At 41.9% G+C, this 22,345-nt stretch overlaps 1 protein-coding gene across 2 annotated transcripts in view; it reads left to right on the top strand.

Annotated features, from left to right (window-relative positions):
* The first annotated feature begins 4,455 nt into the window (after positions 1–4,455).
* CWH43 (cell wall biogenesis 43 C-terminal homolog) overlaps positions 4,456–22,345 on the top strand; it is a 49,124-nt gene continuing 31,234 nt past the window's right edge. The window contains exons 1-6 of one of the 2 annotated variants that reach the window (XM_017680852.3): positions 4,457–5,017; positions 6,753–6,944; positions 10,330–10,450; positions 10,811–10,965; positions 13,495–13,696; positions 17,241–17,329. In XM_017680852.3, the coding sequence (XP_017536341.3) occupies positions 4,975–5,017; positions 6,753–6,944; positions 10,330–10,450; positions 10,811–10,965; positions 13,495–13,696; positions 17,241–17,329 (802 nt within the window). In that variant the 5' untranslated portion in view covers positions 4,457–4,974. Of the gene's footprint in view, positions 5,018–6,752; positions 6,945–10,329; positions 10,451–10,810; positions 10,966–13,494; positions 13,697–17,240; positions 17,330–22,345 lie in introns of both variants that reach the window. The other variant, XM_073237628.1, reaches the window with a different exon arrangement.

Below are 22,345 nucleotides of genomic sequence, written 5' to 3'. Positions count from 1 at the left end.
TGGTCTCTGAGAACAGACACTTCCTGCTCTACTGTTGCAGGAACACAGCTTGCCTTGTCTTTTGTGGGGATGAGAGTAACCGTTTTGATCACTACTCTTGCAGGACCCTGAGTTTAACTTGGCTCCAGGCAGATATAAGGAGAGTCCCTTGTTATATATGTGTATATATATGAGTCTCTTATACAAATATAAAAGTTACATTTTATATGTATAGATGGCAATTCTACAACTTCTGGTAGTTTTTATAGCTGTATTGATACAGCTCAAACACCATAGAATTTACTACTTGCAGAGTTGGGCAGTCCTCCTGCCCTCAGTTTTGGGACATTTTCATTACCCCCTAAAGGAAACCTCCTACCCTGTAGCCATCACTCCCCACCCTTTCCCGAGGGGAAACCAGCCCTGGGGAACAATGAGAAAATGTTGCGATTACATGCCACTACTTCATTTGAATATGAAGTAGTCAAGATGATCTGTTCTCAAGTGACAGAAGTCCGTATCAGCTGGGAACTCTGGGAGTTGAGGAGACTGGAACCCTGCGGATACTGATTTCCCGAGATGGTGTTTATTGAACAGAACATTCACTGGGGGCAGCATTTAATTCCTAGAGGACAAATTGGTTCAAACACCACACTCACATTTTGTAACTGGATTATTCCTCTTTATCTCTTTTCTGACCTGGAGGGGCACAGGATGCAAGCTCAAAGGCAGTTCCTTTAATTTTTTATACCCTAATTTTTTGGGGAAAAAAACTGGATGTGGGTGTAGTGGTTACAGCAACGCTAGTTCTGTAATGAATAAACTCCAACATTTCAGTGGCTTAATCACACACACCATTTCAGGGTCATCCAGCAGGCTAGCTTTCCCCTTTGCAGTGTGATTCAAGGACCTAGGTGCCCTTCCTCCTGTGGCTCATCTTTCCTTCCCCTGGGGCCTCATTATCAGAAGCAGAAGAGAAGGGGAGAAAGGCTGCAACTTTTCATCTCTGTGTCTGGCATGACACACATCACTCGGTCACCTTCAGTTGGTGAGCACTCGTCACCCAAGACCCCGTGGAGATGCCAGGGGGGCTGAGGAATGCAGCCCCTGGCTGGCAGCTCCTTTCCAGCAATAACTCCTTTCTATGGCCCATGGAAGACAAGCAGGAAGGTTTGTTAGTTGACCTTCTCTGCTGTAGAGAACTTCCACTTTTTTTCCTTTTCCATTCAAGGAAAGAAATTTAGCTGCCCAAAGTGGAGAGAGGCAGGCAAAGAGTATTCCTCTGTTTCTTTATAGCCACAAGTTGAAGTCTGATGGTCTCAAGCAAAACCCAGTGCCTTGAAGACTTTGGTTAAAACAAAGCCAAAGACTATCAGCTTCTACGACAAGTTTATAACTTTTTTCATTTTGTTGGAGACATGTGACCTCTCTCTTTTGAATGAACTATATGACAGAAAAAGTGTTCATGTTTTCCAGGTACAGAGTCTATTTATTTGAATATTATCATACACAAAGCAACATAAATATCCACCAAAAGGAATGGTTAGATAAATATAACCTTTTTTAATAGGTAAATTTCTAGGTAAATATAATGGTTAGGTATCTATAACCATGCTATGGGATAATATACAACCATTAAAGGTCACACTGCAGAAGATTGATAATTGACATGAGAAAGTATTCTCAATGTATTAGCCAAATGTAACAGGTAATCAAAGATAAACTACTACAATTACTAACAAAACTATACATTTTTGTCTTAAAAAGAGGGCTGCAATAAATTTCATTGTTGTTCCAAAAGACTTCCTGCCTCATCTGTATAGATTCTGCCCCACTGAATTCAGCTTGACCACTGTATTTGCTGAGTATGAGTGGTGTTGAGACCTGCAGGACAGACTGCTCCTTTAGATTCATGACAGCGGAGCACCGCTGCAGCCTACCCACCATGGATGTATGATGCAAATGAGAAATAAACATCTGTCATTATAAAACACAAACTTAGCTTATCTTAAAGGGGCACATACTTTTAAAAAACATTAATGATTATTATTGAGAGCTTGAAGTGACATAAAGGGTTTTCTTATGTTGGCTTTTCAAAGAAAAATATTTCTGTTTTTTGCTAGACGAGAAGATGTCTGGTAAGCCATAAGAAATATTATATCCTAGTAGAAATTCTTACCTTCTGATAAAAAGAAAAATGGTCTCAATATGTTCTGGACTGAATTGGATGTCTTCATGCTCCAAGAAACAGGGGAGGAAGAAAGAAGCATGGGCATGCCATAATGGGCTTCATTCATTTCCATGTAAAGAATGCAAATGGCAATTTGAGGTCAAAGAAGAGATTCCAACAAAAAAGACTATGGTCTTTGAAATTAATTTAAAACTGGTAAATACATTAGTTTTGATTAAAATACAAAATAAACTAGCAGACAGTAAATATAAAAGTCAATGCAGCAGCAGTGAATTTACTATAATGAACGCATTCACACAGCAGGTCAAACTGAATGATGCTCTTATCAGTTATAGTGTAACTCATGTCCTATATGTAATGAGTAAAAATTATACAGGAACAGTAGTTACATAGTAATGAAAGTCAATGGATAGAAAGGTAATTAAAAGTTCATAGGAGCATTCTGTTTGACTTATGATATTTGGGAATGAAATTAAAAGTGGCTTCATAGTTAACTGGCTATCAGAACAAAAATTCAAGTTACACTTACATACAAAAGGATCAAGAATCATGAAAAAATTTCCCACAGTGTGCCGCGGAGGGACAAAATGGTAAATCAGAAAAATTATTGAAAGCCAACTGAAACATTATTATCCCTGTGTAGAAGGGGAGGGGAAAAAACCTCTGATGAAATCCCTTCCTTGGCATACTGATGCCATTTCTGTCTCTGCAGTTGGAAAAAAGTCAGAATAAGTTGAGAGAGTCTAGAGAAAGCAATTAAAATGATCTCAGGAGAGAGAGAATATTGACATAATTGCCAAACTTGTACTTACCTCCCAGATGCTTAGCACAAGGCCAAACAGCATGAGGGATATATAAATAATGATGTAAGTTACCATTTACCAAATACTGGGAATACCATGGGGGATGTGCTGAGTGCCTTGGTACTTGATCTATTTAAACCTCAAAACAACACTTGGTATAAAGCAGGTTTTTATAGCAGAGATGGACAGCTGCTTACTTAACCACAGCTTGGTTTCTTTCCTTTCTGGGATCATACTAGACTACATTTTTCCAGACTTCCTTGAAGTTAGTTCAAATTTGAAGTTGATCAAACTTAAAAACGTCTACTGAAGCTAGAATTTAGCTCTGAGTGGAAGAGAAAATACACTGCCTCCTTAATAGAAGCCAAGCTTCCTAGCACTTAGCTTTGAAAAGAAACAAACTTTATACAGCACCTCCTAGGCAGACACAGCACTGAACTAGATGCTTTTCAAGTGGGTGCACGGCAAATAAACCTCTGTAGGCAAATAGGAAGAAAAATGCAGTGTCTGATGTTTTCAGTCACTGAAGTCTTTCACATACTGAAAAGTGGCTGATACTAAATGATTGGAACCCAGCCAAAATATTTGTACAAATTATAACTAGAAGGAGTTGCATTTTTAAGCTGCTTTCTTGAGATAAAATCCACACATTATGTGATTCACCCATTTAATATGTGCAGTACAATGTTTTTGATATATTCAAAACATGCAACCATTGCCACAATCTACTTTTAGAACATTTTCATCCCCCCCTTAAAAAAAATAGATGCATTAATTCCCTTTCCTTGCCATTTGTCCTCCCAGCTCTAAGCAACCAGTAATGTACTCTTGATCACTATAAATTTGCTTATTTGGGACATTTCATATGAATGGAATTATGCAGTATGTCATTTATTTTGTGACTGGCTTCTTAGCATAATGTCAAGGTTCATCAACGTTGTTGCATCTATCAGTACCTCATTCCTTTTGAGTGCCAAATAATATTTCATTGTATGGATATACTATCTTTTCTTTACCCACTCATCAGTTTTTTTGCACATCTGGGTTGTTTGTACTTTTTTGCCATATAATGTTTCTATGAATATGTGCACAAAGTATGTATTTGTTTCCTTGGGTATAAGCTCTTTCAAAAAATTACTGCATATTAAGACAAACTGCTTTGAGAAGGGTCTAAAAAAATTCAAGGTTTTCTGGGGTGTGGTAGTATTTGAGAGAGAAAGAACTGGTTGGCCTAGGTGGCTCACTCCATTGTTAATTAGAGCGTCTCGCTTTCTTCTTAGGGATGGGCACTCTCGAAGATCACTATTCATAAAGTTGAAGAGGGCAGTGTTTCCCTCACCTCAGAGCAAGTGTTGCGGCATCTTTAAAAGCCATAGAACACACTGTAGTCTCTAGAATTTTTTTCATCACCTTTCCAGAATGCAATTTGTTTACTACCAAAGCTGAGGAGTTGGGCAGCTGCAGAGCACCGCCCAGGCCTTAAGAACGCCAGGAACGCCAGGTCCTGTTCTTGCCAGCTCGCCCAAAGCGCCAGAGCCCGTCTCACAGGCCCTCTCCCGCGCTCACTGCCCATCTGGGTCTCTCGCTTGCCCCTCAGCCTTCTCGCCACGCAAACCAGGGCAGCAGCGGGCCGAAGTTGCACTTGCTTCCGCCTTGCTGTGTGGCGCTCCATTCCCGGGGCTGCGGTGCGGACCGGCGGGCGACCTGGGTTTTGCCCGACGGCGGGGTCCGCGGAGTGCAGGGCCTCTGCGAGTGCATTCGCGGCGGGGGCGGCGCGGGGACGAGGGGCGCCCGTGGCGGCGGAGGGCGCCCAGGCAGAGTGGGCCGGGCCCGCTGGGCTGGGTGTGGTGGGTGGAGGCGGCCGGGCCGCGGCTCCACCCTCGCTTGGGAACGTGGGTCGCAGACCAGGCGCGGAGGACGCGGCGGCTGGCGGGGCGCAGGCTGTGCGCGGCGGAGCGGTCCGCGCGGCGTTCCTGGAAATCGCCGCTGCCCGTCGCAGCCATGCGCTCGCTGTGGAGAGAAATCCTCCTGGAGACCCTGCTGGGTAAGCTGAGGCCGCCCGCGCCGCGCCTTCGCGGGGCCCGCAGCGCCCTGCTCTACCGGGAGCCGCGGCGCTCTCGCGGTCGGCTGAGCTGGGGTGGGACTACAGCGCGCTCCGTGCCCAGAATAAGGATGCTGAGCGTCCTCTGGGAACTTTGCTACGGAAGCGGGGTGGGGGGCGGGGGAAAAGCAAGAGACCTGCCTTGCAGTTAGGAAGCCTAGGATGCGGAGCGGCCGCTGCGGAGCCTCCCGACCTCCCGCGCCCTCCTGCTTGCGCCCAAGCCGCGCGATTTCTCCACGTGTAGGCCTTGAACCCGCGCAACTGGTAACCGCCCCCAAGACCCCACTTGTTATCTTTAAGTTTAACTTAGTAAAATTAAGTACTAAACTAGTTTTCAGAAGGAAAGGGGCACCTGTTTCCTCCGGAGGCTGTAGGTGGGCACCCAGGGCAGCAGCTGCTGCGTGTGCCGGCCTGGCAACAAGTGGCCGTGGTGGTGGTCACACCTTTGGCCATTTGGCAAAAAGCATTGAACTCGAGTCCCGTGTGCTCATTTAGCAGTTCTGCAAAAAGGCCCAAGTACAATTACTGGTGTAATTCTGCCAGAATACTATGATTAAAGTCAGAATTCCCAGACAAACGTTTGAGAGGTTACTAGAATCTCGCTGTGCATTACGAAACAAGTTTTCCTTTGGCCTGGGAGGGGGCGCCTTGCTAAGCACTTGCTCACTTATGCTGGTAATGCTCAGCAGGGCCAATTTTTTTGGCTCAGTACAGCGATGTAAAGCGAATTACATTCAGTAAATACCTAAGGTGTTGGATGCTCCGTGTACTTAATCTCATTTAATCCTACAACTCTGAGGCGGTTAAAAGTACTCTTCTGCTGATGAAGGAGGCTGAGAAGTACCTGGGAAGAAAGTTACTGCACTTTATGGTATATGGCTCTCTTTGGAGTATGACTGCTTGGGTTTAAGCTCACTTTACCATTTGCTATTTTTGTGACCTTAGGCAGTCACTTAATGTTCAGAATCTCTATTGTTTTATCTGTTGTTTGTTTTTGCATTTGTAAGAGGGTAGTAGAAATAGTGTCAATTTCATAGGACATGCGTTGTATAAAGAATAAGAGATGATCTGCGTTAAATATTTAGCACAGAGCCTATCATGCCCTAAATTCCCATTAGTTGGTTATTATTGTAGAGGATTACACAGTCGGTAGTTGGCAGGGGTGAAACTGGCTTCAGATCTGGGTATCCCACTACCTGGCACTGTCTCCCAAGGGTTCATTTTCAAATAGTCAGCTCACAAGAAAATGATTGTGGCCTAACTGACCTGCCTTCGGATGTGGTCTGGAGTGGGTTGAAGGAGTCATGCTCTCTGTCAGCTCCTCTTGATTTTCTTGTTTCTCACTATAGAAGGGTTGACTTAGGTAAGGAAATATTATCAGCCCAGGGTCCTGACAGGAAACCAGATTCAATCCAGAAGATCCAAATGAAGAGGTTCAATAAAGGGACAGTTTATGGGGCTGTGAACAAGGTTAAAAGAATAAACAAGCGATGCTGAGGGACTCTCATCCTGGGCCGGGAAGGGCGGGAGAGGAACCCTTTGATGGAACCCAGGTAAGGCCAGAATCGTGAAGGGGCGGTAGCCCCAGCAGCTGTAGTGAAGGGGCGGGGCTACTGTTTGCAACAATGTCAGAGTTACAGTTTCTCTTTATTTTAAAAAATGTTGTTGTTTTTCCCAGGATATATTTCTTGGTCTCTCTGCCATGGCCTGCCACCGATGATCTATTACTTTCCTCTGCAAACACTAGAACTCACTGGGCTTGAAGGTTTTAGCATAGCATTTCTTTCTCCAATATTCCTAACAATCCCTTCTTTCTGGAAATGGGTTAACAAGAAGTGGACGCTGTCCCTGCTGCGGATAATTACTGTTGGTAAGGTTTAAAAGTGTTTTTTTAATTTTTTTTTTTTTTAGTGAATCAAGTGAAGACATGTAGACTATTCTTTGAATGCCAAATAATTAATGAAAAATAAAAGATTTCTCTTTCTCTTACTATGTCATGAAGAGTTTTAGTAGAATGAGAAGACTAGACCAAGAGCCAATATATTTTAAGTTTCTAACTTTTCTGTCAGATTGGAAAAAAATCACTGAAATGAAAAGGGAGAACAGGTCAACTTGAACATCCTGTGTTCTTTTTTCCAACTTAGGACATAAAACTCAGAAGCCATTAAAAAAATGTTAAATGATACTGCATAAAATAGGAAAACTATGCATGACAAACAAAGTCAAACAATAAATTAGGAAAAATATTTGCAACTCTTACTTAAAGGGCTAATTTCACTAATAAATGGAGTTTTTACAAATAAATTCTAAAAAAGGATCAAGAACATAACTAAAAGGGAGCAAAGGCTCTGATCTGTTTACTGGAAAGGAAATGTAATTGATTCCTAAAAATATGCTAAAATGTATAGAATACAAATTACATATTTGCACATATATTTATATATAGTTTCACATAGTATATTGGCAAAGAACAATGTATTGCAAGGGAGGGAAGGCAGGCCTCAAACACTGAGTAGGAATGTAAGCTGGCTCAACTTATGCAGAAAATAATTTAGCATTATTTGTCAAAATTACAAATATGTCTATACTCTTTCAGCAATTCCACTTCTAGGAATATATTCTACAGATATGTTCACATATTTGTAAAATGATAAAAACCATCTTATTGAATCATTGCAGCAATATTTATTATAGAAGATTTAGAAATAACCTGTCATCTATTTAGAACAGGTTAGATAGGTTATAGTTTGGGTGAAAATATATTTAGTATTTATTTGAATATATAAATACATATTTTTGAAATATATTAAAAAGTTAGGTAAAAATATATTTAGCATTTAATTGAATAAACATTAACTAGCTCTAGAAGGATTTAAACAAAAAATAACTGATAGCATTTAGTTGCTTCCAGGGTGAAGAATATGGTACCTGGACATGAAAGGCAAGCTTTCATGGTATGAAAGGCAAACTTTGCACTGTGTGCCTTTTGTACCTTATGAATTCTGAATTTGAATATGTTATGTTGCCCCAGACTAACAATTTAAAAAAGTTTTAAATGTTCACTAGTTTATTAATATTAATAAGTATTGGAGAAGTACTGGTATAAGAGGGTGAGTCATGGAGAAAAGGCTTAAAAAATAAAAACATCAGACTCCAGTCTGGTTGAATCTGTAGCTAAAACTCTGTATGTCTCCCCTTCTGCTAAAATACAGTTGTTTTCTCTGAGTTTTCCAAGTGGCATTTGTTCATGAACCGCACTGTACATTTCTCTGTCTGGAAAATTAATTTGACTTTTTTCAGACACAGTGACAGGAATCACTAGGAAATTGTCTTCTGCTTTTCTGTGTTCAACGCCTAAGAAGGCAGAACAGGATGTGTGCAGTGAGATCTGTGGCTACCCCTCTGGCTTTTAAAGAGCTTGGGCTTAGAAAGGACAGTGGTCAAGACCACTGTGAAATGCACCTTTCCAAAGACAGTGTCCACAGAATAGAAAGATGTATGAGTGGCTACGAAATTTTGAGTTCCAGAAATGATAGGAGTGAAACTTTCTGCCCTGAACTGATTATATACCAACTGGCTGACAGTATCCTCCTGTGAATTGCTATAGCCTCAGTTGCGAATTTCATGTTCTCATCACACCAAATGTCATTTCCATCCTTGGTTGGCTTCTGTGGGAGCGGTCCCATCAGTGACACTTTTTCATTGCCTTTGCTCAGTGCTGCCTCCACCAGCCTTACGTACAAAGCCACTGACTGAGCAATTACTGGGACAGTTTTTTAAATTGTTAAGCCCAGTTCTGGCCCAGTAAATTCTGGTGGCTCTCAGGGATGTGATTTAAATAAGTTTGGGGTGTGCATGGTGTTTGGGATGCTTGCTGTTCCCCTTTCACTATCTTCCTCCTTGAAAACCCATCGCCTTGAGGAGAGGTGGAATTATATATATGTGAGGAAGTGGAGTAGGTAGGAAAGTGTCTCAGAGTTGAGAATGAAGAGGTCAGATTTTGCCAGATACTCTTCCAGGTAACCATTGAGCTTTGCTGATGCTAAAAAGAGGCTAAAGTAAGCCATGATTTGCCTTAAAACTCCCTTCAGATGCTTCTTAAGTAAATGAAACTTTGTTTTTAAAGAATCCTAAGGTCATCTTCCTTAACTACAGAGAAAATCTGAGTGTTTCATGCTGTCTCACCTCTGGCACCTCAAATATCTTAGGTTAATTACTGTATGGTTAACTATTAAACTAGCTCATATACTCCTATTAATTTAGGAATTTTCTATGTTAAAGATTTTGACCCACAAGAGTGGCTGTGATAAGCTACACAATAACAAGTGTTGGCAAGGATATGAAGAAACTAGAACCTTCACACATTGCTGGTGGGAGTATAAAAGGGTGCATCTGCTTTGGAAAACAGTCTGGCAGTTCCTCAAAGTGTTAAACAGGGTTATTATGTAATCCAACAACTCCACTCATTGGTATATACCCAAGAAAAATGAAAACATATGTTCACATAAGACCTTGTGAATACATGTTCATAGCAGTATTATTCATAATAGCCAGAAAGTAGAAACAACCCAAATGCCCATCAACTAATGAATGGATAAATAAATTGCAGTATGTCCATGCAATGGAATATCATTCAGCCATAAAAAGGAATGAAGGACTGATACATGCTGTGACATGGGTGAACCTTGAAAGCATGATGCTAAGTGAAGGAAGCCAGTGACAGAAGGCTATGTATTATATGATTGTTTATATGAAATAAGAGTAGGAAAAATCCATACAGATTGAAAGTAGATTAGTAATTGCCAGCAGCTGGGGGGTGGGGGGCTGGGAAGAGGCAAGGAGAATGACTGTTACTGGGTAAGGATTTTTCCCTTGGGTTGGTGAAAATATTCTGGAATTAGATAGTGGTAATAGATGTACAAGTTTGTGAATATATTAAAAAACCAGTGCATTGTACATTTGATATGGTGAATTTTATGGTATGAATGATACCTCAGTAAAATTTTTTATGGATTTATATATACATAATTATATATTAACTCTACCTTCCTGAGCATCAAGGTAGTATCAGAAATGCAATAGTTATTAAATGCAGATATTAAATTTTTTTAAAGATTGATATACACATAATTATATATTAATGCTATCTTCCTGAGTATAAAGATAGTATCAGACACAGTAGTTATTACATGAAAATCATTGAATACCAGTGAATGATTGACAGAAATGTTTAGTTCTCCTGAATTTATTTGTAGGCAGCATAGCTTCCTTCCAGGCTCCAAATGCCAGACTTCGGCTAGTGGTCCTTGCCCTTGGTACGTCTTCCTCGCTGACAGTGCACGCCGTGACATGGTGGACAGGAAGTGGTCTGCAAAGGTATGGCTCCTATCTTATGCCTAGAGACAAACAAGTGTGATCTGTTACCAAAGGGAAAGTTGGGAGCAGGAGTTCCAAGTTATAGTACTTACCTTGCATAGGGCTTGTAGAAGTCTCCTTTTTTTCCTTTTCACAGAAGCTGGATGTGAATACTTGCTATCAGTCTCAACAGTGTTTTGAGAATTAAGGCATAATAACAAGTTGCCTAGGTAACAGACTATGTAAAGGCAAAGCCATGTACATTACTGCAAATTACCAAGATTATTTCATATCCTGACTCTATGAAACTATGAAATTCATGATGGACATGGTACATTGAAACCACATAAAAAGCTGGTAACCATACATTGGTACTTACAGGTACCTCAGAATCTGGGGATTTGTTTTAGGACAGATTCTTCTTCTTGTTCTTCGCATATGGTACACTTCACTAAACCCAATCTGGAGTTATCAGATGTCCAACAGAGTGATACTGACATTAAGTACCATAGCCACACTTGATCGCATTTACACAGGTAAGTGTATGCCCAATTTACTTGAGGTTTTCTCTTGCATGGTTTACCTTTCTTGCCTGAATGTTACACATCTCAAAATGATAAAAATAGTCTTTCTGCATTATATCTCTATTCCAACCTTTTCTCCCTCTGAGATAGTAACCCGCACAGCTAGAGGATTCTTTTCTAAGGAGAAGGCCCCTTTTCCTTGCCTTGCCAGTACAGAGGGTGAAAATAATAGCTGTCTCTGGCTTGTATCAGTGTGGAGTGCAAGAGTAGTGCCAGGCCTCATATTCCCATCTGGCTTTCAGCTCTGCCTTTCTCCTCTTTCCCCAGGGCTTTCCAGGAGGGGGTCCTTCAACCCTCTCTTTCTTACTGACCCCATTATATCTGTAACACTAGGGAAAGTGATTTGTTAACTAGGGCTGTGGAAACCACTTGGGTGTCCCCCACTCCCACCCCCTCCACCCACCCCTGCTTCCCCACTGGCTCCCTGGGAGTCGGAAGATATTTAAGCTCCAAATCTGAATCTTGCAAAGAAAGGAAATCTTGTATATTTGCACCTGTCACTCTCTGGAGCTGACTTTCTCCAGACATACACATACCCAACTTAGATGTTTGCTTCATAAGCTAACTTGAGACCCTTCTGAAAGGGGAGAAGTGTTACTAGATTCTAATTAACTTGCTCCTGGCTTTTGTGTAACTCTCAGTGAGTCACTGTTCTTTTGTGAATACAAGGAGAAATCTCACACATTAATGGAAGTTTAGAAGGCTCTGGCTCATCGTGAACAAAGTGCTCACACAGTCCCTTTTTGGCCCCAGTTTTGGTGTGAAACAGAGGTAGTAAGAATAGGAAACATTACACAAGCAGATAATGTTAAGTTACATCAATATTAGTTAGAACATTTAGAACTTGGTCTAGGGCCCTAATGTATGTTTTATATTTTATAAAACACATCTAAAGGTGGAAACTCCAGCAGTGAATTTCACAGGGACAGCCTGATAGGGATCTGAACTTCAGGGTGTCGTTTACACTTCCTCACCTGAGTTTTCTTTTTTTCCAACCTCTGTTTTAAATTTATGTGACCCAGTTGTTGGTCCCTTTCTGTTTTTGCCATGTCCCATTTATAGAACTGAAGACTCATCATCATCTCGCCCAGGCTATCTGGTCATACCAAGCGTTTTCGTAGTTTCACTGAAGATTTGCTGGGTCCTGGGGGAGGGGTCACCCACCATAGCATATTATTTATATTAGGTATTTCTCTTCAAAGACTGCTCAGTCTCCAGACCTTGGCCTCCCTTCTGTCTTCATCCTCTCATAGCTTTCAGCTCTGCTTCTCCTGCCTTCAGCTCCTTTTAGGCAGAATGGCTTTCTCCCTAGTGAAATGGGGCTTCCTTCCACCCTGCAGAGGGCTTCACCGTGTCAGAAAGCATCTGCCCAACAGGCTCTATGTTCTTCCCTTGCCAGCTGCTTTTCTCCAATTGCTACGTTTTTTATATGTGAAGTCTTTGCTCTGCTGGAGCCAGAAGCCTGAACTCCAATGCCAGTTTGCTTTTACTAGGTGAATGATCTTGGATAAATTAGTTGTTTTCTCTGGGCCTCAGTTTTTAATCTGTAAAATGGGGGTAGTAGTAGAGTGTATGTCATAAAAATGTGAGGATTAGGTAAGCTCATGTAAAGGTCTGGGCACAGGGCTTGGCGTGCTGCACCTGCTCAGGCGATGCGCTGTTATTACTCTGGGTGCACCAAGAGTTAGGTGAGACCCCTGTTCTTTTGTGGGGGAAGCAGCCTGAGGTACTGGAGATGGTCCACTCACATGGGACTGCATTTGTTCCCTGACTAGACCATTTACTATTCCCACAAATATTTTTGCTCATACTGTTAACTTCACATGAAGTAAATAACTTTATGCATTTTCTCTTGCCAAATTCCAGCATGTGTTGATGAAGAGAAAATCCTAAAATAAAACTCCTGAAAGGAATTATTAGAGTTTTATTTGAGCCCAGGTTTAGGACAGCTGCCTGAGAGACACAGTTGTTCTGAAGAAGAAAAGTGCTCTGGAGAGGAGAGCTTTCTGACAAAGGATGTGTAAATCATGATGTCAATAGCTACATTGTACAGGTTAGAACATATGTAAATTGATGGTACAGGGTGTTTCTTTGATCATTACCCAAGCACAATGAAATTTCATAGAACTATTCAGATGTAAAGCAGATGTACAATGTTCTCTCTACAGACCATAGTCAGGCCTTTGTTTCAGGCAGCCCAACCGCTAAGGCCAGGCACCGCTCAGAAGCACATATTCTTCACCTTTCTCCCTGATGGTCTCTGTTCTCCCTTAACCATTCCTGATCTCACCTGCCTGTAATAATGTCTCCCACTGACTAGCTCTCAGCACTTTCTGCTTTGTATTGTAGTCGCATGTCTCATCTCCCCTTCTAAAGTAAACTCCTTGAATTGCCATTCCTTACTTGCTAAAAGGCTTTTAATATAGAGGCAACTGATCAATTTCCATGCAACTGATCCTTTTCCATTTTTTTAAATTCTAGATGGTGACTGCAGTAAACCTGAGGGAAAAAGGCCTGGTGAGGCAGCCAGGGAGTCGGCTTCTCGCTCCAGCTGGTTGCTGGCAGGGGCTGCCTTTGGCAGTCTTCTCTTCCTCACTCATTGGGTTTTTGGAGAGGTCTCTCTTGTTTCCCGATGGGCAGTGAGTGGACATCCTCATCCAGGGCCTGATCCTAACCCATTTGGGTGAGTTTAGGTTTGCAATCAATCAAGATACTGGTTGTCAGGTGGTTTGTTAGACAGCTGGATCTGTGCCAGCCATATGCTTCCTATTCTTTCTGCTCTGCCTGGGTGTTGGAAACATGGAGCAGGAAGTTCTGTGGACTCCTGCGTGGGCACTCCAAGGGATCTCTGCAGAGAAGAGCATTTTTGGCATCAGGGGGGCCATGGCATTTCCCCACCATTTCCTTTAGACACCCCCACCCTATAGTTATTGGCCTTCCGCAGGGCGAGACCAGAGTGCCCGGATGAGAGAGCCGTCTGGCAGTCCTGGCTCAGATCTATCTGCTGCCACAGAGGGGGGCCCAGAGAGATCTCTGCATCCTCTGGGACTTTGGGACCTACTCCAGCCATGGGGTGCACAGGTACTTAGCAGTCTTGAGTTTAAGTTTTAGTCCCTGTGCTTGGTCCTCACTAACCCTCTCTCTGCTCTTCCTGATGCCTCTTTTCTCCCATGGCCAGATCTGGTCTTTCATGTAAAAAGACTGGAGGAACCTTTAAAGCATCTGCTTCAGATACCTGTTTCCTCTTAAAATGCTGAAATTCTCACATCTGGAAACATGCAACTGCCTGCTGGGTCTCTCCTTAGTAGGCACCTGTGAATATCTCAAGGTGCCCCAAGCTGGGCATTCCAGGTCTGGATCAGTAGTTCCTGGTCCTCAAACATGTTCTTTCTCTATGTCTTGGTTCACTCTGTCTCGCCATCCCATCATCCAAGCCATAAACCAGGATTCATGCTAGAATTATGTTTTTCTCATTTTCTGCATCTACTTGGCATGAAGTCCAGTCCCTTCTGCTTCTCTCAACTCCCTCCCCTTCCACCTAGCCCCGCCCGTGTCTGCCTTGGCGGAGGCCTCATCTTTCATCTGGGCTCTCTGTTGTCTTGTGATGGTCTCTCCTGAGCATGGCCTTCTCCACACTGCCCCAGAATGAGCTCTCTAAAATGCAGTCTAAGGCCATCATTCTCTTGCTAAAAACCTTTGCGCAAGTTTTTTCCCCCATCAGGGTCACATGAGATAGGACCTGTCCCCTCCGCCCACTTATTGTTACAATTGTTCCCTATGTTATCCCTGTGGTTCACCTGGGCTAAAATCACTTTCAGTTCCCTGGAAGTGCTTGACTGTTCCAGTCCTCCACCTGCGTGTACATGCTCCTCTCTCTGTCTTGGCTGCCTCTTCTGCCTTTATGTCCCAGCAAGCTCTTACTCACCCTTCAAAACCCAACTCAAGCATTTCCTCTGTGAAGTCATCTCTGATTAACCCAAGGATCCTTTACGCTGCATACTACCTTGAATCTACCCTCCCCTTGCTTATATCTCTTAGTATTATTCTATATTACAAATTTTTAAAATATTAGTTATTTTATGTCTTTCTTCCTTTCTAGACACTAAGCTCCTTAAGAGCAGGGGATGGGAAAAGGAACTAATATTTAATAATCTGTGTCAGGAACTGATCTAGGAAGTTTACATATGTTATCTCAGTCTCTGTCTTTTTGATCTTGGATGCTTTAGCATATTTGGGAGGAAGAGAAGGGAGAAGGGCAGAAGTGAAGAGAGAGGGAAAGAAGGAATGTATTCTCTGTGTTAAAGCTTCATTTCCAAAGTTTCCTGTGAAAACAAGCATAAGTTGTAAAGAAGAGCAGAAGGAGAACTGGTCCAGGAACCAGCTGAGCTTGAGGGCTGGAATCATGGCTGGCCAGTAGCAACTCAGCATTCAACCCAGGACCAGTCACGTTCCATCCCTGGCCTTGTTATTCTCTCCTGTGCAATGAGGCTCTTCTCTTTAGGCATTCGAGAATTCTGTATCTTGGAATGAAACATTTGAAGATGGAGATGCAATTCATGAGACCAGCATTTTCCAAACTCTATTCTGTAGATAATACAAGGTGCTCTGAGAGAAAAAAATAAGTCTTCCAGATCAAACAAGTTTAGGGAATGCTGCATTTCATACTCCTTTCTCTGTGATTTGCAGTGCACATTAGCATATTAGAGACTCCTGGGAGTCTCTCCAACTTATTTGAGCGTGGAATTCCTTTTTTAGAACACCTATTAACATCTTGTAAAATCGGTGTTTCTTAGAACCTGTTTGAGAAATGTTGCGTTAGACCATCATCACCTTTGACCATCATTGTAGGAACTGCTTGCTAAAATTCACCAGATTCTACTTGAGAAAATGGGTCATAGATAAGTTTTGATGGGGTAAAGGCATCAGAGATGGAGAAGGAAGTGAGGGAGAGGCTCGGAGGGTGCTGAAGGGACTTGGGGAATGAAGGGTCCGTGCAGACCATAGGCTCTGGGAGGCTGAGGGGGCGGGACAGTGTGACTTAGTCACGTGTTCTGGTTTCCCATTGGCCCATCGCAGCACTCCCAACCCTGTTACTCTTTTTATCCTGCAGTACCTTCCACCCTCTGATATCCTGCATTATTTGTTAATTGTGTTTATTGTCTGTCCCCCACTGGAATGTTAGCCTGTGGAGGAAAGGGATCCTTGTTCACTGATGTATCTCAAGCCCCTAGAACAGAGCCTGGCACGTGGTAGGTCTTCCTAAATATGTGTCATTGAACTGGGGGTCAAAAGAGATTAGCAGTGTCCTCCATGGCCTTTTCTCACATCTGGGAGACCAGAGGACCCAGGGTGGTCCTTGACCTTAGGAGGGGAAGTAGGGTAGGCCGGGAGAGCAGCCGAGAGCCTCACTTCAGAGTCTTTTTGGATTCTCAGTCCTTCTGGGCTACTGTGTATGACCCCAGGAAGTGCTGTTTTCCCCAGTGTCCTCCTCTGCAAAATGGGGATGACAATAACATTCCTCTTACAGACTTAGGAGATTTAAATGAGCTAATATATGTAAACATCTCAAAACAGTGCCTGGTAGGTAGTAAGTGCAACGTTTTTTCACTTAATTTTTATTATTGCTACTGAATTGAGTGCCATGGTGCAGTTATTGTTGCTGGATTTTCCCCTAAAGTTTAAATTCCTTTTCCCCTCCTCCTATAAGTTTTTGCAAAAGTAGCAAAAGAATGAAATAGCCTGTGGTTTGTTTTAAAAAACACAAGACTATCAGTTATTTATCAAATTGACACCAGTCCCAGGAAGGCACAGACTATGGAAAAAAGCAGTATTGAGAAAAACTACTTATAGAGAAAACAAAGAAAAGAGGCAAACTAAACAGAAATTACTCCCATTGAGTGGTTCTTTTCATTTTGGGCAGAGTCGTTAAGAATGTGACATGGCCAATATTGGCTATAATTTAATAGCCTGAGAAAACTCAATTACTGTGTTTTACATTGGCCATGAAAGACCTCAGATATCATTTATCTCAAGTGAGAGTTGCTATTACTTCAGTGTTCTGAGTATATGTGATACTGGTTCCAAGTGGACTCTCATTATCTCCTTGGTCATTTCACACTCAGTATCTCTTGGATGTACCTAGAGGTGGGAGAAATTTTTCTGTTTTATATTTGGGACAATTAAATAATAATGTCAGATGCCCTACAGCCTGTCTTTTCTTTTTACAGAGGTGCAGTTTTGCTGGGCTTGGCAAGCGGATTGATGCTTTCAACTTGTTCCTGGTTTCCTGGAACCAGTTTAATGTGGTGGGTTACAGGTGTGTGGGGTTTACCTGCAGATATACCAGCCATTCAGCTCAGTTGTCCAAGGTACTTGCAAGCATGTGCTCCTCAAGTGGAAATGGGTGACTGAGGCAGCTGTACAAATATTTGCTGTTGCCCCATGGACAGTTACAACCAGCTGTGGCCACACTAACCCGGGTGTCATCACGCCTATACCAGTGACTACCAGCTCCGGGTCCCTGCTTCCTCCTACTTCTCTTTCCCTCTCTTCCCACAGCTCTAATCCCCTTCTGACTGCACTGCCACAGTCTCCCCCATTGCCCAGGTTATGTCTGCAGGCATATGTGTCAGGAACAGTACAGCTGCAGGTCTGAGGCAATGGAGGGCTAGAGGGCACCATGTCACCGGACCTCTTCCCTCTCTCAGGTCCCCTGCTTCTCCAGCTTTAAGGACTGCCCTCCGGGGGACTGTATAAGGAAGCTCAGTTTCCCTTCCCCTTTTATGCATAACATTAGCTGCTCTCTCCTCTTCCTAGCTTGTCCATGCTTGATTTTTCAAAGGCTTAAACCCTTTCCTCCCAGTCACACCCTTTAGAATTACAGAATATTGATGAAGGCTCTCATATTATGGAAAATTGATGAAGACTCTCATCTACTTATTTTTATGACTATGACTATTTTTATGACTATTTTTTTACTATGCCTAAATTATGCCTCTCTTCTTCCTTCCTCTTAAAAGGCAGAAATGGTTAGGTTCAATTTTAGTGTTAAATGAATGTCCCCCACTCTATGACTGAACCAATACTCTGGTTTCTGTGAGGAGAGATGCCCTTATATGCATTAATTAAGCAGGTGATTGCAAGCATTGCACTAGATGCTAAGGTTTGAGACTATGTGTATTGGTAATAGAAGATGTAGTTGAGTAAATAATAATAAATAAATGTATATAAATAATAATAAATTTATCTGTTATGTCATATACATATAATTATGTGTGCATGTTAATATATACATAAATCATAAAGAAGACAGAGCTCTGTGCACCTAAAGGCCATCACCCTTGCAGGGAGATGTATGTGTAATCGAAACAGTTGCTCAGTTAATGGGGTTAACCAGGTTCTCATCCCCCTGGAGCTGTGTGAGCACACTGCTGCAGTCATGTTGAACCATTTGTCCTTGCTTGTGTATTTTCTGGCAGACATTCCATCTTGGGTCTGTGGAAGTTTGTGTGAGTATCATAGAAGAGTAACCTCTCTTATCAGAGAGATGCTTCATGAGATCCTCAAGAGAAGGGTGAGATGACTTTGTAAATGCTGACTTTGCAATGAGCACATACAGCTTCTTAATCCGTATGAAACTGGGAAAAGGAACATGTAATACATTGAAAGTTTGTCCAGCATTTTTATTTTAACCTTTCTCATGGAATATAAATAAAATGCTTATTCGGCAGGTAATTATCAGTTTCATTTTAAACATTGAAAACTAAGGTCCACGGAAATAAACTGTTAGAGAACAGAAAAGTTGTGTACTTATGGTGTTATGCTTATACTCATTTCCCCAGATAAATAGGGTCATAACCTTGAGGGTCAAGTCTAAGCTAGTTTTGCTGTCTCTCTGAAGTATTAAAAAGTAGTTTAAAAGACCCTGGGGGCAGGCATATTTAAAGTTTCTAATAGGCTATTTGCAGTACAGAGGAAAACAGGGTCATAATTCATGAGTTTCATCTTTCTTTCTGTTTGAAGTAAGTTGAAGCTTACATTTAATTATCTAGAGATAGTGCCCACTTTTCACCATGATTCTTTTCTGGAAACCACTTCATAAAGCATAGTATAGAAAAAGAAATCATAATTTTTCATGGTATGTTTATGATCTCAACTGGGTCTTGGCATGAAATTAATTATGGCAACAACCAATAGAATTTCATGAACACAAAGATAAAGGAGTTTTAAATATTGGTGGCAATTAATAAAATCAAAGTTCTATTTTAAAAAGTCACAGATGTACTAAACACATTGATAGGACCCCAGTATACTTTATATAGCGTGCCTACAATTTATTGTATGAAAAATTTGATCTGTTGAAAATAACATGCTAGTTATTATAAATATTATTGGAATATTCACATACCATTAATTTTGCTTGGTGTTTTCAATGTTATAAAGATTTGGGGGAGATCTTTGGAAGGACTCAGTCTCAAACAGAAAACAGTTAAGGTATACAGTTAAGTGAGAAAGGCAAACTATGTGTCATGCCACCACTTGTGTATGAAAAGAGGGAAATTCACACACATGTGTATTTATTTCTGTGCATAGACTCTCTCTGGAAGGATGCAGAAGAAAATGCCAACATTGGCTGCCTTTACTTAGAAGAACTAGTGGGTGATGGGGGTCCGAGGGACTCTTACATTTTGCTGAAAGTAGATTTTGTGCTCCTGGAGTAGATCTCCAGGGCTGGGTGTTCAGCAGTCCTAGGCTTGTACCCCCTCTCCACTCCATTTCTCTTCCTCCCGCTGGTGAGCTGGGGTCGGGGGAGAGCTTGGGTTCCACCGGGTTGTGGCTTTGCTACTTTACCCTTTTCCATGAGGTCTTCTCTTTTCTCCAGATGTAATCCATCTGTTGTGGTCTTCTTTCCAGTGGCACTTTCAGGATTAGTTGTATTTGCTGTATTTTCGTATTGTAGGTGGTTTTGGGAGGAGGTTTCTGCCTCACTTCTCATGCTGCCATCTCGTTTAATCTCTGCTGAAAGTAAATTTTGGATTTTGAATTTATAAGCTACTTAACAATACAATTAAGTGGATGTCTTGCCAGTGGGTTTCAGCCCTGGGCAAGTTTGCTATGGATTCAATGTGACCAAAGAAAATGACAGCAAAACGTTCTTCAGGGTGAAAGGGTTATATGCAACTTTATTCTTGCAGTGGCAGGTCAGTCACGAAAATCCCGTTCACTCAGAACGAGTCTGCATGCAGCAGTCTCTGCCTCTGGGCCCCTCTGTCCACACAGCCGTCCTCTGGACCTCTGTCCTCAGTGCTGCCACCTGGGCCCCTCTGTCCACACAGCCGTTCTCTGGGCCTCTCTGCATAGTCATCCCGCACAGCTGTCCTCTGGGCCTCTGTCCTCAGTGCTGCCACCACTCCAGCCTCTGCTCTGCTCTCCTGCAGCCTTGCAGCCCTGCCACTGTGTTGTGCCCAGAGCACTGGGCGGAGCTCTTTATATAGAGTCAACAGCCATGTATTGCCCACAGGTGTGCAGTGAGCTAGTCAACCATGGCCCGGTGAGAATCTTGGCCACAGGAATTCTCATTTTATCCACAGTGGATTTAAAAATACCTAGCCTATTTAACAATAGACATGCAATTAAAAATGGAAGCAATAACAGTCAAGGGAAGGAGAGATGTTTTCTTTCTCCCAGGTAATTATTTGTAGTAAGACAGAAGCAGCAAAGTCATTCTGATGTCTGGGGTAGAATATCAGACTAGGACTCACTCTTTTAAAAAATAGCCACCGTAAGCTGGTGAACAGGAAAAATTCATTCGCACTAGTTATTATGTAAGTGAAATTTGAAATGTGATACTATTTTCATCATTCATTTGGTAAAGATTTTTAGAAATAAATAGCTTTGGCAGGGCTCAAAAGATGAGATTTTTGGCAAGATTTCCAGAGATTTGAAATGAAGACTGGTGTAACCTCACAGGAAAGCAGCTGGCCACAAATAATGACTCTTTAAAATGCTTTTACCTCTTGACCCAGTAGTTGTATTTCTAAGAATCTTTATTAAGAATTATCTTAAGGAAATAATCAGAGATGTAGTAAGAGATTAACTGACAAAGAAATTCCTCATAGTGCTGAAGGCTTCATAAATTGCCAACAATAGGAAAATGGTGGCTTACATTGTGGTATATTTATCCAGTGGAACATTATATATACATTAAAAATGTTTTCTAAAAAATACTAATAACTTGAGAAAATGTTCTTGATACACTGTGACATAAAAAGCAGAAAACAATACTCAATATGTGGTATGATTCCATTTATGTAAAAATACTTCTGTATAGTCATAGAAAAAGACAGGAAGTACACAGGAGTATTGACTGTAATCCTCATCTCAGGCAGCCCTTAACTGCTTTTTTTGCAGTTCTCTATTTTTAGAATTTCTACAGTGAATAGGCATTGCATTTGTTTGTTTCAAAATGACAAAAATACTGTTATTAAAATAACCATTGTCAGTTCTAAACACCTGAAGATCTCACTGTAGAGTTGAACTCTGTGGGTTGTAGAGGGCCCTGGAATCCGATTCTCACATTCATCTGAGCAATGTTCTTTTTGGCGTGGGGAGGAATAGACAATCCTGTGGTGTTGCCCCGTGATGGTGTGAGTGGAACCTAGTGATGATCAGAGCCGTGGGGTGTAAGAAGAGGCTGGAGCCACTTCCTACTCCCCACATCTCCAGAGTTCTTGCCCCAAGTGGTGAGGTGTGTACCGTAGACATCCTTGAAGGGTGAGTCACAATTACACAACATTGACTGAAATGTCTAGAAAGCGTCATATTCTATGGAAAGGTTATTGATGGCTCCAGCATGGGGTGCTGCAGGACCCTGATGTCCTGTCTCAAAGCAGATTTCCCAAGAACTGGGAGAAATGTTATTCTCTCTCAAGTTTGGCTCAAAAACTAGCAAACATTTACCAAGTGCTTGCTGTAGACTAGGCAGATTGCACAGGCCCCAAAATCTGCTAGGCTGCTGGATAAGCAAGAAGGGAATGAGTTGACTGCTGCACAGCTAAAGCCGGGAGCCCATCTTTTGGGGCTGTGTAGTTGAGAAAGTCAACTTACATATTACATACAGTAAAGGGTAGCATTTAAATGGATGGGAATTCCTTTAGAAAGTTCCTTAAAAATGTAGAAACCACACGGACGTCACATGTTTTTTAGTGTCATGGATCTGGCTGGTTAAAATTAAACAGACATACTTTTGGTACTACAGATAATTTCAGTGTTTGCTATTAGGATCTTAACACAAGTAGCCTAAAAATGACTTCTTCCCTCCCCTTGCCTTTCC

This window comes from Manis javanica, chromosome 5 (genome assembly GCF_040802235.1).
Source record: "Manis javanica isolate MJ-LG chromosome 5, MJ_LKY, whole genome shotgun sequence".
Taxonomy (NCBI): Eukaryota; Metazoa; Chordata; class Mammalia; order Pholidota; family Manidae; genus Manis; species Manis javanica.
Note: the sequence above shows the minus strand (reverse complement) of the source record. Positions and strands in the feature narration are given on the sequence as shown.